Source organism: Pelodiscus sinensis, chromosome 16 (assembly GCF_052426305.1).
Source record: "Pelodiscus sinensis isolate ZL-2025 chromosome 16, ASM5242630v1, whole genome shotgun sequence".
NCBI classification, from domain to species: domain Eukaryota; kingdom Metazoa; phylum Chordata; order Testudines; family Trionychidae; genus Pelodiscus; species Pelodiscus sinensis.
Window position 1 is genome coordinate 6,416,369 of NC_143067.1, and position 14,866 is coordinate 6,431,234.

The following is a 14,866-nucleotide window of genomic DNA, read 5'->3' on the forward strand; positions in this document are numbered from 1 at the left end:
TGAATTGCTCAATACAGAATGCTGGTGGCTTAGAATATCTTTGGAATAGGACAGTTCTGAGCTCCCCAAAAACATCAACTGTATGTTAATGTTTGATGTACTGGTATTTAAAGATTGTGCCTGTGAAAAATGCCTCCCTGAAAAGTTAGAAATAATTCTATGCACTCATATTTTCTGTCTCTCGCTCCTGTAAGTCGCATGAAAAGGCAATCTTCATTTTAAAAGCTTATTTGGCCTATCAATGCTCAGTAGTAGATCTTAGTACTGTTTATACACCACAGCAGAGGTGCTGATTCCTCATTTGGTCTTCCTCCACCATCTTTATATTCTCTTATTTTAAGCTTTGTGGCAGATTATTCTAGCCAGCTTGTAAACATTCACCTAACACTTTTGTGAGCTTCTTCAGCTTGGGACAACACCGTGCTACTAGAAAAGGGAAAGGAAACTAGAATCTATGAGGAAGTCAAGTCATTTGCTTTCATTGTTAATGAGTGGAGCATTGAAACAAGCAATAGCAGAGACAAAGTACCTAAGATTTTTAAAACCTCTTCCCTTCTAATGGACTTGGGTGTTACTGTAAGACAGAAAAATGATTGATTTTAAGTATAGGGATTTTAATCAGATAAGTCTCAATTTAATTCAAACCACCTTTTTTTTTATAATAAAAAAAGAAAAATACAAGAGTTGTTTGCATTCAACCTGGCAAGATTTGGGCTGCTATCTGTGCTGATGCAACATGGGTGAGAAAATAGAGTCAGTCTCTTGCAAGGTATTTGGGGACAGAGTTTAGAGGAAGAATTTTCAATCTTCCCAGCTATGGATTTACATTGAAGGGAAGGTTGAATTAAGACAAGTAACACAGCTGGAGTCGATGTACCTTGTTTCCAATTTCCCCACAGTGGGAGAACAACAGGAGCAAACCCTCCCACCAGCTTCCCTTATTCCTTGCAGGAGCACTGGCTGCCAACAGGGATGCCCTCCAAGTCTGATTTAGCGAGTCTTTACTAGACCCACTAAATCAAACTCAGGAAGATCGATCACAGCAGCAACCTTCCCTGGAGTGAAGACATCTGATAAGCAGGAAAAGAAAACTGGGCAGCCACCAACTGTTCTCCAATTACTCCCAGCGCTAGAAAGGAAGTTCAGGTTTGTTCTTGAACATCCTGCTGCAATAGAACGTAGCAGCGCCACATGCTCACATCATTCCGTCCTTGGAAGCCATCCTCTCAGCTGTAGCAGCAACATGGTCACAACCCAGCTGTCCAACAGTGGGAAGTCAGGTAGGAAACACGCAGCAAGAGCAGAAACTCATTTTCACACTACTCTTCCCCAGAGCAAAACCAGGCCAGAGAAACAGAAAATATGGACTGTAAAAACTATTGACTCAATGAAAGGGAGTGCATTTTCCAAGAAGTGCAAAGTAGTTTAGACAGAACCTACCCCCCAAACACATACTTTCGTAAGTTTTTGTTCTCCCCTATCCACCTTCCCTGTCTTTTCTATGTGAATTTATTTATTTGTATATATCTATACAATTGGTATGGCCTTAATGCTCTATTTAAGGACGTGTTTTGCTATATGGGGCACAGACAGCAAAGCATGCTTCCTTAAGAGTAACATTTTTACATCATGGAAACAAATCTGTAACTTATACGAGTACAATTTGCATGAACACAGAAGCAATGGCAGTTTATTTTTTTGGCTTGTAAAAACAAAATTTAAGAAAAAGTTCTATTTCAGCAGTTTGAAGATGGAATGTAAGACTTCCGTTGTAAGTGTATATAAAATATATATATTTATTGAACCATACATTCATGCCAATTCCAATTAAAAACAAAAAAAACCAACCAAAATAAACGTTTTCTGAAATTTGCTTTCTGTGGATTTTTAGTACACAAAATGTGATTTTACAGCCAATGCTAACAGTTGGGAAGTGCTATCCTACAGATATTTAGAGGTAGGATCATTGTATTGTCACACTAGTTTTGAGGGGGGTAGGAGAGAGAGATGCTCTCTCCATCTCCCTCTGAGCTCCCGTCCACACTGCAATCCCCAATGGTTGGTTCTATCTGTATAAGAAGAGCAAATTAGCCAGATCTCCACACCTTTTTTTTGCTGGTATGCACTTTTGGAACAGTTGGAGATCAGGAATATAGTTTCATCTTTTAACACTACACAGACTGAGCCTAGCAGGAGTTACGACAAGGTGAGTTAGTAGGTCCCTTACTGAAGGAGCAGCTTTTTACTCTCCTGAAGATAGGTGGGGGTACCCGAGACCCATAACTATATCAAAATGGCATTGCTTTTTCAAATAGCACCAACTTGCGTCCAGCTGGCATTTTGGTCACCTTTTTCTTGCCAATAGGTTGGACCCTAAAAACAGCATTTTAGAAGTGATTTACTAGCACCTCTGGTATTTCTTTTGTGCGGCTCTACTCAAGTGAGTGGGTGGGTGGAGATATGGTTCCTTGCATTGAGGCATGCTACTTACTTCATAGAACACTAGAACTGGAAGGGACCTTGAGAGGTCATCAAGTCCAGTCCCTTGCCCTCACGGCAGGACCAAGCATGGTCTAGATGAGGGGTTGCCAACCTTTTTCGGTCCCCATACCACCTTGACTTTTAGTAAGCCTTCCTGTACCGCCTATTCAGTATGAAAGCAAATAAATTCTAGACTCAAGAATCCACAACTTTTTTCGCTAACACTACTTTTGGAATATTTCTATTAGGATAATCTAGTTATTTACCAAATATTCCCCGTATCCCCTTGACAAGCTTCTCATACCCCCTGAGGGTACGTGTACCCCAGATTGGGAACCCCTGGTCTAGATCATCCCTGATAAATGCCTGTCTAACCTGCTCTTGAATATCTCTAGTGATGGAGATTCCACAACCCCCCAGGCAATTTGCTCCAGTGTGTAACCACCCTGACAAAGTTTTTCCTAATGTCCAACCTAAACCTCCTTTGCTGCAGTTTAAGCCCATTGCTGCTTGTCCTATCCTCAGAGGCCAAGGAGAACCATTTTTCTCCCTCCTCCTTGTAACATCCTTTTAGGTACTTGAAAATTGCTATCATGTCCCCCCTCAGTCTTTTTTCCAAACCGAACAAGCCCAGTTCTTTCAGGTCTTTCATGTTTTCTAGACCTTTAATAATTTTGGTTGCTCTTCTCTGAACCTACTCCAATTTCTCCTCATCTTTCTTGAAATGTGGTGCCCAGAGCTAGACACACTCCTCCAACTGAGGCTTAATTAGCGCAGAGCAGAGCGGAAGAATGACTTCTCGGGTCTTGCTCACAACACTCCCGTTAATGCAGCCCAGAATTATGTTTGCTTTTTTTTTTTTTAAAACTTGTTCTAGAGAACTCTGTTTATGCAGGGATAGAACTGTCCTAGTAGAAAACTCACCAGTTCTCAGATGGGCAGCTGTTACATTGCTTGTACATAGCACTGCCTTTCAGTCTTGGATGAAATGATCCCGGGTTTAAGGCTTTTTTTTTTTTAAATGACTTTATTCAAACAAGTTCCTCAAACTGAAGACTGGGAGACTGGAGGAAGGACAAAATATTTTACCTTTACTACCTGCCAAGGCAACTAAGTATTGAATTTCTATTCATCACACAATACCTACCGTGCTTAAGCCAAGACTGGAAAGAAGGGTGGAAAAAGGGGTTTGCAGCCACCTATTTATACTGCGATGATGCACTGTTGCTTCCCCAATGCAGGTCATTTAAAGCCTCCTCCCAAAGCCTATTTACATTAAAGAAACACCAGAGCATGCCATTTCGTCAACCATTTCTGATTAAGCATATCAAAAAGTCCATTATTAAATCCATTATTATGTAGCCAGCCTTAACGAGAGAACATGCAAATAAGTTTCCCAGAGAGGCTGCAATGGTAATTTCTCAGTTACCAGCCACGCTGAGAAAGACACAGGCATAAGCTGTAAATGCTATAGCAAGAAGTCATTAGGCAAATTGCTCGTATTCTCAGCCACGGGCAGCAGCAGGCAGGGAGGGAGAAGCAACAAAAATATCAGGTCTTTATCTTGAACATTTCTGGCTCTCTTTGAAAGGTGGGGAGGAAACAAATGCCGGGATATTGTAACATTCCTCTTCCTGGACTAGTTAGTGGAAACATCAAGGGCCAGCTATTTCTTTCCAATTCAATACTGCAGTTGTGACCCCTCCCAGACCACCCCACCTGAAGCACAACAGGGACTGCTGGCTGTTTATTCTGGTACTCACACAAGGCAGACATAGGTAGCAACTTTTTCTGAGCCAATACAAGTATCAGGCAGACACAGCTGCCTCTCTTCAGGACAACCACTCTTCATTCAAGGCCCTGCACCTTCTACAAGCAGAGGTAGAACAGCCAACATAGTAGGAATCTCAAGGACATAATTTCATGCACGGAAATCCAGCTTATCGCTCAAGGTACCAAAACGAACACACAAAAATCGGTGCCATACAAGAGGTGGTTAAAAATGACAGAGACCAAGGCCTTGTAATGAGCGTTTAGAGTGGACTGAAAACCTGTCTACTCCATAGGATTTACTGTCCCACTCCTTATACTTATCGAAAGCTGATTCAGGTAAGTCGATAAACACAGCTGAGAACATAGGGTCATGCTCTCCATTTCTTACAAAGTAGGCTTGATACTGTAGTGCTCACGAACTAGACCAGCAAGACGACGACAAAAATAGGTATGTTCTTGGTACCACTGTTAATTCTAGTAACACCGCACACGTGCCTGCTCCTTGGGGAAGCGACTATGCACTTATTCCGGCTGGCCTGGAGAGAGGAAGGCTCCCGTTTTAACACCCCACTGCTTTTTTGTAGACGTCTGAACCTTTCAGAGCAGGACTTTTGAAGGCCTGTTGCCGCCTTGTGAACTAACAGGGCCTCTTCTCTTAGGACCTACTTCGGCTCTTCCAGAAAGGAAGGTTCTGTCCAAAACTGAGCTCTTGGATGACTGAACAGAGCTCTTGAGGTTACTAAAATGAAGCTTTTGTGCTGCCACACAAGTCTCCAGGGAGGTTACAAACGGTACCTCCAGGCCCTTCAGAGCTCTCCATGCTCCATCACTGCTGTTAGTGCAGAAAGAGCATGACCGGGTTGCCCATTTCAATGCATCTAGCTGGAGCAGCTGTGCCAACTCAGTAACGCTTCGGCTCAAGTCTGACAGACTGACTGAGCCAACATGCCAGCTGAATGCTCTTCTTGTCCTGAAGAGCTTGATCAGGAATTAGCCTAGTTGAAGTTTCTCTAAGCATCCAGCAAGGAGACAAGATGTTGTTTTCCATCAATAACGCATAGGCTGGGATTTCAGCAGGGCGGTTTTTAGTGCGTTTCACAGCAGAGGGAAAAGGGGTGTTGAGAATAGGCATACCTCAGACTCACCTCACAGTGGTGGCTCCTGTCCTACGGGACTGGTCCCAGCTCTCTGCTCTTGGCATTGTCAGCAGGCAGCGCACACTCAGGTTTGGCATGCACTTCCCTCCGCAGAGGAGTGGACATGCCAAAACTAGGCGGCACCGCAACCACATCGCAACACCTCCAGGGAGGAGCCAGGCCCACCCCCCGGGACAGAAGCCACCACTGTGAGGTGCGTTGAGGAAGGCTCATCACAGACTTGATTCAAATCCTGTGAACACTGTGACCTCTATGCCAAAACCGTAGCCTTGACCACAAATTCGTTAAGTCTGAGATGCTGTCAGCACCGTCGTCTCGTTTCTCCTGTAACAAAACAGGCATTAGAAGTTTCACATCTTTTTAATTTTTGTATTTCATTCACCTTCGCCTATGAAGAGAGTCTGATCAGTTTGGTCTTCTAGCAATAGAATGACGACGCTACATTCACACCAGAAAAGTCTAGCTGTCTAAACAGGAGAGTTCAACCACAAAACCCATTTAGGTTTTGAGAGTCTTCTCCACTGCCCTCCTAAAATTAGATTTTCAGCCAAAAACAATGACAAAAATCCCTCTAAGCAAACGCTCCTTTCACAAGTTGAGAAGCGTTGCCAGCACTGGTATGTGGTAGACATAGGTGCGATTTATTCCAGCCTCTCCACAGAGTGCTTTGACAATCTATTGCCAGTCTGATTTCTCCCCAGTCCGAATAGGAGCCAAGCTGACATGTATATCATTGAGGGGTAAGTGTGAAAAGCAATGGAAGAATGCCAGCTGGGAAGCCACAGAGAAACACTTGCACTAAAGCCCTTGGCTGTGGTATGCACTAGGTTTTCCTGATCGGAGGTTAGGTCACGTATTTAGAACAGACACTACCAGTTATTGCAAGGGCAAAGGGTGTTCATTTCCCAGACACCCATGCCTTAAGGTGGTACACTGTGAGGACAGCTACCAGCATTGTATTTTTTAATCTTCACCCCAAAGTAATCAAATCAGTCTGTAAAATGTTGGAGAGGTGAGTTGAACAACAGGTTTTAAAACAAACATTGATGCCTCTGACAAAAGCTTCCACTGACCTGCATGAAGCACAAACTAACTACACCAATTCACAGGAAACTTTTCTGGAATGGTTTATAGTGACCTTCCCCTGGCCACACACAGGCAGTTCTGTTCCAGTTTGTAGAGCTGAATGCAGAGGCCACAAGATAGGTCTATGTCACTCCCATCTGCACAGATCCTGCATGAGAAAACTCAGCACTTCGATGCACTAAATCCTGGCTCACAGGAATAAGAATTGCTAATAAGCTCTCTGGGGTCTCCGAGTGATGCAGATACTGCAAGAGGTATTTGAACTTAAATGCATCATACAGTCACTTATTAGTGAGAGAAGGTGGTGCATGGAGCCACCACTCAAATCTAAGATCAGAAGCCTTTGGGGTCAATTTAGAAGCAAGACTGCGATTTTCTTCCAGATGTTTTTCCATACAATGGAATTAGAATACCCCAGAGGTTACCCAAATAAGCACAGTGTGCTGTGCACTGTAATCCTTTAAGGCTGCTATAACACAGTGTTTTATATCTTCATTTTCAATCTCAGTGGCATCTGAGAATAAGGAATGTATTCAATACCAGGTGTATATACCAGCAATCGAGATAATCCGTACACTTCTAGCGTGACGTCAAACACTGCAGCTAATGTAAGCAGTTTTACCTCTGGCAGATGGCAGTTTCTAAACTGATGCATAACTTGCAAAAATGCCGCCATAATCAAGAACAGAGTAAGCACACAGGATCCTACCAAGCACTTTTACATTTCAACTATTTTGTAAATAATAAAGACATTTACAACCAAAGTTTCCTAGTCACAATGGGAATCGTTACAAAAAAAAGTGTACATTACTTTTTAGTCCATGGAATAAAGCAAGCATTCAGTCTACAACAATCCACGTGTTTTATACGACTAGACAGTTCTACCTACTACCCACAGCAAAGTTTGGTTCAGTTTCCGAAGTAGTTAAGGCAGTGATGGGCAGAATGGAGGAGAAACACACCTCTTTGCAAGAATTACAACATACTCCACTTGATAAAGCAAATCTAGACTTTTTTTATTTTTTTAACAATTTGCCAAGACTGGAATGAGAGATAAATAGAAGGCACAACAATTTTGCTTTTTTTATACAAATACAAACTAAAACATGAAAAAAACTCCCTATTTCAATAAAAAATTTCACAAGTTCAGGAAAAGTGTTTTAAGAGTCAAGTTCTAGACATTTAAAACCTACCCCACAATCCAAAATTTGCAAGTGGTAAAACAGTAGTTAGAATTCCTTTTCGTGATCATGTATCAAAAGAAAAAAGATTCTATGGATAGCTTTTATTCCACTTTTACAGCGCCACAGAGAGAAGAGCGAATGTCAATTTTTCAAGTGGCAACATGGCCAGACCAAAGGATGTTCACGTTACCCGCAAGGGATAGACAATAGTTTCTCCTGCTTTGAAATGCTTGCCAAGTGCTAGGTTTTCCTACAGGCTCTTGAACACATGCAGGTGAAAGATTATTCCACTGACTGAATAGGGCAAAAACCCCATTCCTTTAGGACAGACCACTCGTACAAATAAAAAAAATCCAGTCCATAAGCTTGCAGTGAGCAAGGAACTTCAGTTCGTTTCTTTTTAAAATCCACTTTTCCTAAAATATTGTTCCACAAAGCTGGAATATGGGACAAGGACTAGGAAAAAAAATCACAAAACCATAACAAAACAAAAAAGGGGCCAAAATAGTATCAAACGTAGCAGTCTATAACTGGCTAGGGCCACATTCCAAGATACCCAAGGCTGAAATTCACAAATCTGCAGGAACGAGGGTTTGTGCCACCCTGCCAACATCCTCGATGCATTCACTGGCGTTGCCCGATGCCCCTTCCAGCGCCAAATCCTGGTTTCTGAGACATCCCTCCACGTGGAGGCCCTCGAATCCCACCTCCCAACCCTCCCCGAGTGCCTCCAGGTCCACGGGGCCGGTTGTCTCTGCGGTCGCCCTCCCTGGCGGCTCGTGTTTTCTTCTCCTCCACATTCAAACGCACCTCGCCCCTGAACATGATGGGCTGGCAAGAGAAAGAAAAAAGATTTACCAGCATTAACCGTGCAGCTCTCCAACAAAGCCTTCCACGGGGGGGGAGGAGGGGAGGTTAAGCAGCTCCTGTCAACAAAATTATAATTAGGAATGGAAATAAAACAAGGAAGAAAGAAATAAAGCTCATGACGGCCACCTATTCACAAGGGTGGGGGTGGGGGGGGGGGGTTAACCTCTCAGTTGTGTACTCAGCCAGACAGTTTGTTGGGGGTGGCAGGAAGCTATGAAAAAAAATTCATCCTTCCAATTGTTTGAACCATGACTTTAGGCAACTGAACACTCCACATGCTCCACCTTTCCTAGCAAGGGGCTAGATAACGGCTAGCGAGACAAGCTCATCTTACTCCAATGGACAAGGCATTCGATAACGGCTACGGAGGCTCAGTTGACTTTCCACAGAATCACAGGACTGGAAGGATCCTTGAGAGATCTAGCCCAGCCCCTGCACTCATGGCAGGGCTAAGTACAAGCAAGACAAGTGTTGGTCTTTCTCCGGATCTGAAGCAGCTCAGAGGCCTGTAACCGCAGGCTACATGCGCTCTAGTGGAATCTGCTGCTTTCACGAAAGGGGCGTTTTGTACTGCTGTGATGAGTTCCTGAGGGCTTGTCTAGACGGCAGCTACTGTAGTCAAGATGAGGGCCTGAAACAAGAGTGTAGGTAGCACAGACCTGGTCTGAGGCCTAACAATGGACACAACTTAGCTTTGCTTTACATTAGCCAAGCTGTGTGCAAGAGGCAGGCCCTTTTTCACGGAACTTGGCATGAACAGGGCTGAGTGCGCAAATACTAATTGGCAACAGGACCAGGTGTACAACAGTAACCGGTACTAGGTACCGGCTGTAAAACAGTCATTGGTACTGGGCATAAGTTGAAAGCGCATTCCAAGAGGACGACAGCACCTAGTTAAAAAAGACCACGTGCCCCACAGATACCGACCCAGGTTCAGGAAAGGGTCTAGAACACCTCTATCCATTGCGCTGTCATTTCAATCAAACCACAAGGTGCAGTGTGATGGGTGGTATCTAAGTAGCGTCAGAAGGTGGCAACCTGATGTGCCAGGAGTGATGAGTAACTTGTTTGTACCTGTATATAAAGTGGGGTCTTGGAGGGGCGGTCTTTGTCTGGCCTACAGGGCAGCGGGACCTCCCGCTGACTGAATTTGTCCATTGTTCTGGGGTACATGTGCGTAGTGGTTGGGTACAGTCTACTGACAACTATTACTGTTTGCTTAACAATGAACCTGGCCGGGCGCCTTTGATCCTTATCTGATTTGTGGTCTTTGGGAGCTCTCGTGGTGGCTGCCGTGCTCTTTCCTGGCGCAAGTCAACACGGCACACGTAACTTGAGCACACACGTACGCAGCCGACTGATCATCACCGGCAGAGCAGGAGACCTGTCGGCACATCACACCAGTAATCCCCGACAACTACAGCAATTACCACGGTACCCAGAGCCACCCTGTGGGACTTCCAAGGAGCAGCAGCAGGGTCCACGTGGCTAGTTAGCGCATAATGCACTGCAGCTTCACTCTCTGGCTTGCCATGTAGCAGCGCATAATTTGTCCACACAACTAGTTGGTAAATTGCACTGAAGCAGAGAAGAGGCCAATGGCAAGACTCAGCAGGGTATCTGAGATGCTGTAACATCTAAACAAGGGCTTGGAAATCCCCCTTCCCAGTGACAGACAGACAAAGCTTTTGGGAATCTTGGCTGCAAGTTCCTTCTGAGCTGCCCCAGCAATACCTTAATACGCCTCCCAGCAATCAAGTACTGGAATAGAGTTTAAGGTTCTCACTGTCATGCTGCCCCTAGCCTACTGGCATGGCCTCCCTTTACCCAAATACTGGCGAGCAGGTTTAGCTCTCTGGTTGATAGTTCACTAGTAATCTTTAAGCCCTGATAGGCAGCATTTGCAATGTAGCAGAGATGTTCTTGCAAGAACTGGTCTAGAACCGTGTCCAGCATACTGGGCATGATCCCTGACGATCGATGCAGATAACTATAAGTTAATTACAGCTTGAAATAAAGTGTTCTGAACTATTAGAAGATATTTGAACAGATCAGCCCCGGGTTAAATCCCATTAGTGTCTTGGATTAGCAAGAGGGAGCACATCACGGTTAATTATACTTTAAGTCTGACACAAACATTCCCTCGAGCCTGCAGATGTGAGACTTGCAGGAAGAGGGCACAAAAGGATATAAACCGAATACATACAGGAAGGAGGCAAGGACTGGCCACTACTCTCCAAGAGCACAGAGAGTGTGGGAGGAAGACGCCCCGACAGCTGCACACTACAACTCTCTGACTGGTTGGCTGTGCAGATACAGGTGTGCTAGAGCCTTTCACATTCATAGTGGCTGCGGACAGGTGGAGAGCTGGTGACGGCACTCGGCCTGCTTAGAGTGCAAATTCCTTCAAGTCAAATACTAACATGATTCCCCTACACACACACACCCACACACACACAATGCCCACACACACACACACACACACACACACACACCCCCCTCTCAATGCTTTTCACCTGGGATCTGGGCCAGGAAGAAAGGCTGTTCTTCCATTTGGAATCCAGAGCCCACCCCCCAAGCTGTGTACGTATCACTTCTCTCTCTCCCCCTCTCACACACACACGTGCACGCAAACCTTGAAAACACTGAAAAGCCTACGACCGTGGTCACCAAGCCAGGCATTCAGGATCTACTGGCAGATCTCGGAGCCTCTGACGGGATCGTGACAGGTTTGGCTGGGAGGCTATCAAGCGCCAGCACTTCAGTTACTCTCAGCACTACTGTGCTGCCCCTGCCCTCTGCCTTAGAGCTGCCCCCCATCCCTGGGAACCTCCTGCTTGCTGTGCAGGGCACAGGAATAGGAGAGGGGTGCTGAGGTCAGGGTGCCCCTCCCCCCACCCTGCATCCCATCTCCACAGAGTGAAAGGGGATGGGGGGGCTGGAGACTTTGCTGGCTGCTCTTGGGAGTGGTGTGAGCCCAGGGCAGGGGTGAGCCTGCCTTAGCCTCTTGCACCACCACCCAAAAGCCCCCCTATGATAAGCAGTGCCCAGCTGGAGCCTGAAGTCTGAACCTTGGCCCCAGACCTGAACCCCCAGCCCTAACCCTGAGTCCCCCTGCTCCCAAACTCCCTTCCGGAGCCTGCACCCTGAATCCCTGCCTGCACCTCAACTCCCTACCCCAGGCTCAGCTCAGAGCCCCTTCTACACTCCAAATCCTTCAAGTCCAAGATCAGAGCCTGCATTCCCCTTTTCCTGGGCACCAATCCTCTGACTGATCAAAGTGAGTGAGGATGGGGTAAGGAGAGAGAATAGAGCAGGGGTGAGAGGAGGTGGGGTAAATGTGTCTGGCTGTGTGGTAGATCCTGGATTACACAAATTAAAAAAGGAGCTCTCATGCTTAGACAAAGGTTGAAGACCACTGGCCTGCAATGACAAGATTAATTTGTTTCAAAGAGCCATGAATTTCCCATATGGCAGCTGCTGGCAAAGGGTGTTTGCCTATGGGAGTGTTGTTTGGAGCTCTGATATACAATCTGTTACCTCCTGCAATTGGCTAATTCCATTTTCCATGGCAGCCTTCTCTCTTTGGGTTTGCTTCAGTGCTAAATTTGGCCAATGGTAGGTGTTAATTTCCTAACAGCATGAATATGTAAAAATCACATTTACCCAGAGTGGTTCATATATGGATATAAACTGCAGGCAGAGGAAGACAGAATGGGAAAAAAATCAACTGGCTAGAAAAAAATCCTTTTTCCTTATGGGTCAGACAGATCTCACCCACCATTAAGAGTGAGGAACAGATACAAACCCCTGCGAGGCCAAACCCCACCTCCTTACCCTGTTGCTAAGGATCTTCTGAACGGGTTCGGGATCATCAAACACCACAAACCCAAAGTTCGGGAGCTTCCCACCGCTGTTGATGCGGAGTTCCACGACGTTCCCATAATCTGCAAGAGAGGAGCCAAGTTCTTTGGTCACACATTAGAATGCTCTGCAGAAACAGACACGGGCTTAAGGATGCAACCCCCAAACCCTTTGGTGAACACAGCGAAGTAAGTCACTAACTTACTTTGGAAGAAATCCTTCAGTTCAGTTTTATCCACATCGTGGGGAAGGTTCCCAACAAACAGCTGGTGACTGTCTGGATACCTAACAATCCGTCTCGTTTCCATGTCACCCTGCTCACCTTCACGGACTTAAAACAAAAAACATACTTGCTTAAGGTCAAACTCCTACATAATACCTGAACAGTTCCAACCTCCAGGATTAACTGAATCTTGTTGCATATTAGTCTCTCCAGTTCTAGTGAAAGTTACTGAAAATCCACAACAGACATGCATTAGAAAGTCTCTCAAATACAAAAAGTTTGCTCAGCATATGTTCATTTCTCCGAAATAGAGCACTGTTCCCTGTAAACTGAGTGCTTGGACAGACACACAGGAGAGATTAAAATGTTGCTCAGCTGATTAGCAGAGTGCCCACAGCCAGCAGTGTGTGTGCTTCTACTAGTGGTGCACATCCGCACATGCCTCAGTGCAAATCAAATTTGTTCTGCACGTGGATGGAATAAATTGAGGGAACACTGGCACAGAGGTTCATGTATAGATCAGCTGAAATAGCAACAGTAGCAAGAGTAATTATCATTAAGACCTGGAAAAAAAAAAAAACTCATGGCATTTTGAGTGCTTTGTGGCTCCTTAGGCAATTAAAAGGGGAGGTGTGTATGTGCACGCACGCGCTTCACTCCCGCTCCGCTCTCTGAGCTCTTCTTACTTGGTCTAGGCCCTCTCTGTGGCGGGATGCTTGTTCGCTGCTCCCTCACCCTCTGATCCCTCTGAGGCCTCTGTGGTGGAGTCTGGGATTCAGGCTTAGACTCGGGACGGGGCTGTAGAAACGAACGAGCAATAAAGTGATGTGTAAAAACAGGCAAGTCTAGTAGCAATGTTCATTTTTCTGACCTAACTATCAAATTAAAGATTATCCTGAGAATATGCAAGATTTCTGGCTCCTACAGGATGCATTTCAGCTCAAGTTATACTTCTAAATTCAAAATGCTAGGCTATTCTGTTTGTACTGTGTAGTGCTAGATTTTCAACAGCCATCCCTCATTCAATAAAATGTACCTTGAGTTAGAGGATATTGATTAACAATGGCTGAAAGATTTTATTTCCTCTAACTTGGCAAGTTTGTCCAAGATCTACCCAAGGATCTGCTCTCACTAGACTGTTGCACAGGTTTATCAAGGCAAATACACTCTACAACACACTAAAATGAGGAGTTCTGTGATACCTTAAAAATTAAACAAATTATTTGAACAGAAGCTTTCATGTGCAAATACCCGCTTTGCTAGACACTGGTCAACACACACTGTCAGTCCAACTGGCCCTACATTGATGAAGGTTTTCTTCACAGCTACAAGGGTTACAAATGTGATTTTTATTTAAACAGTTATTTACAAAGCCCCTGGCAATTCCACCACCCCAGGAAGAGCCCTAAAAATCCAGGCATGAAGCTGGAAATTTCTATTCCATATTTTCCCCCCAAGTCAGCAAATAATGTGAAAGTAGTGCAGAATTCCTACCTGCGAAGCTGGTACTTTCACAACATGAGGGGGTATTCCTGATACCGGGACAGCACCACTGGGCGGGAGATTCTTGCTGGTTACAGACGCCCATGAAAATGTCTGAAGGAATGAACAATGTTACCTCAGTAATTCAAGCTTGACTTCTGAGCAACAGGCCCAGACCCTGTTTAAAGCCACATTTAAGCCTTCTAAAGTCTGAATCCAACCCGCAGCAGCTTCCCCACAGCTGCCTCTGAATCATCCCAATGCAGAAAAGCCAGGACGTAGAGCATTCCAGCCCCACAGTGCCTCATTCCCAGCACTCCTCTATGCAGCAGGAGAGAAATATGGCATAGCAGTAATGTTGGGCCATTATACTACATCTAACACCCCACTGAAATGGGGGAAGCCAGGTTGCTTTTAACCCCTTAACAATGCATAGACAGACAAGGATGTAGCAGAGTGATGGATCATGATAATGTTTACACAACCCACATCTGGAAAAATAACTTCACAACCATAAGCTGTGGGCTTGACAGAGTTTGAGGTTTTTTTTTTTTTTTTTTTAAACATTTCAATGGATATTGATGCTTATTGATTAAATTCTCAACTTTTCTCTTTGGATCTGCGCAAAGTCCTCTTTGAATCCATTTAAATTTTCAGTTGTGGTAAATTAGTTGGGGCAGACACTCAGTGACAGACGACACTGAGATACAAAGAGTTAAAATTTAACTATAACACACAATGGTCAA

The 14,866-nt window shown here is 44.9% G+C and overlaps 1 protein-coding gene across 2 annotated transcripts in view; it reads right to left on the reverse strand.

Annotated features, from left to right (window-relative positions):
- Window positions 1-7,492: 7,492 nt before the first annotated feature.
- Window positions 7,493-14,866, reverse strand: part of G3BP1 (G3BP stress granule assembly factor 1) — a 47,096-nt gene continuing 39,722 nt past the window's right edge. Inside the window, exons 8-12 of one of the 2 annotated variants that reach the window (XM_075900587.2) lie at window positions 14,133-14,234; window positions 13,325-13,436; window positions 12,621-12,746; window positions 12,389-12,519; window positions 7,493-8,512 (exon numbers count right to left, since the gene is read on the reverse strand). In XM_075900587.2, the coding sequence (XP_075756702.1) occupies window positions 8,306-8,512; window positions 12,389-12,519; window positions 12,621-12,746; window positions 13,325-13,436; window positions 14,133-14,234 (678 nt within the window). In that variant the 3' untranslated portion in view covers window positions 7,493-8,305. The remainder of the gene's footprint in view (window positions 8,513-12,388; window positions 12,520-12,620; window positions 12,747-13,324; window positions 13,437-14,132; window positions 14,235-14,866) is intronic. The other variant, XM_075900588.2, reaches the window with a different exon arrangement.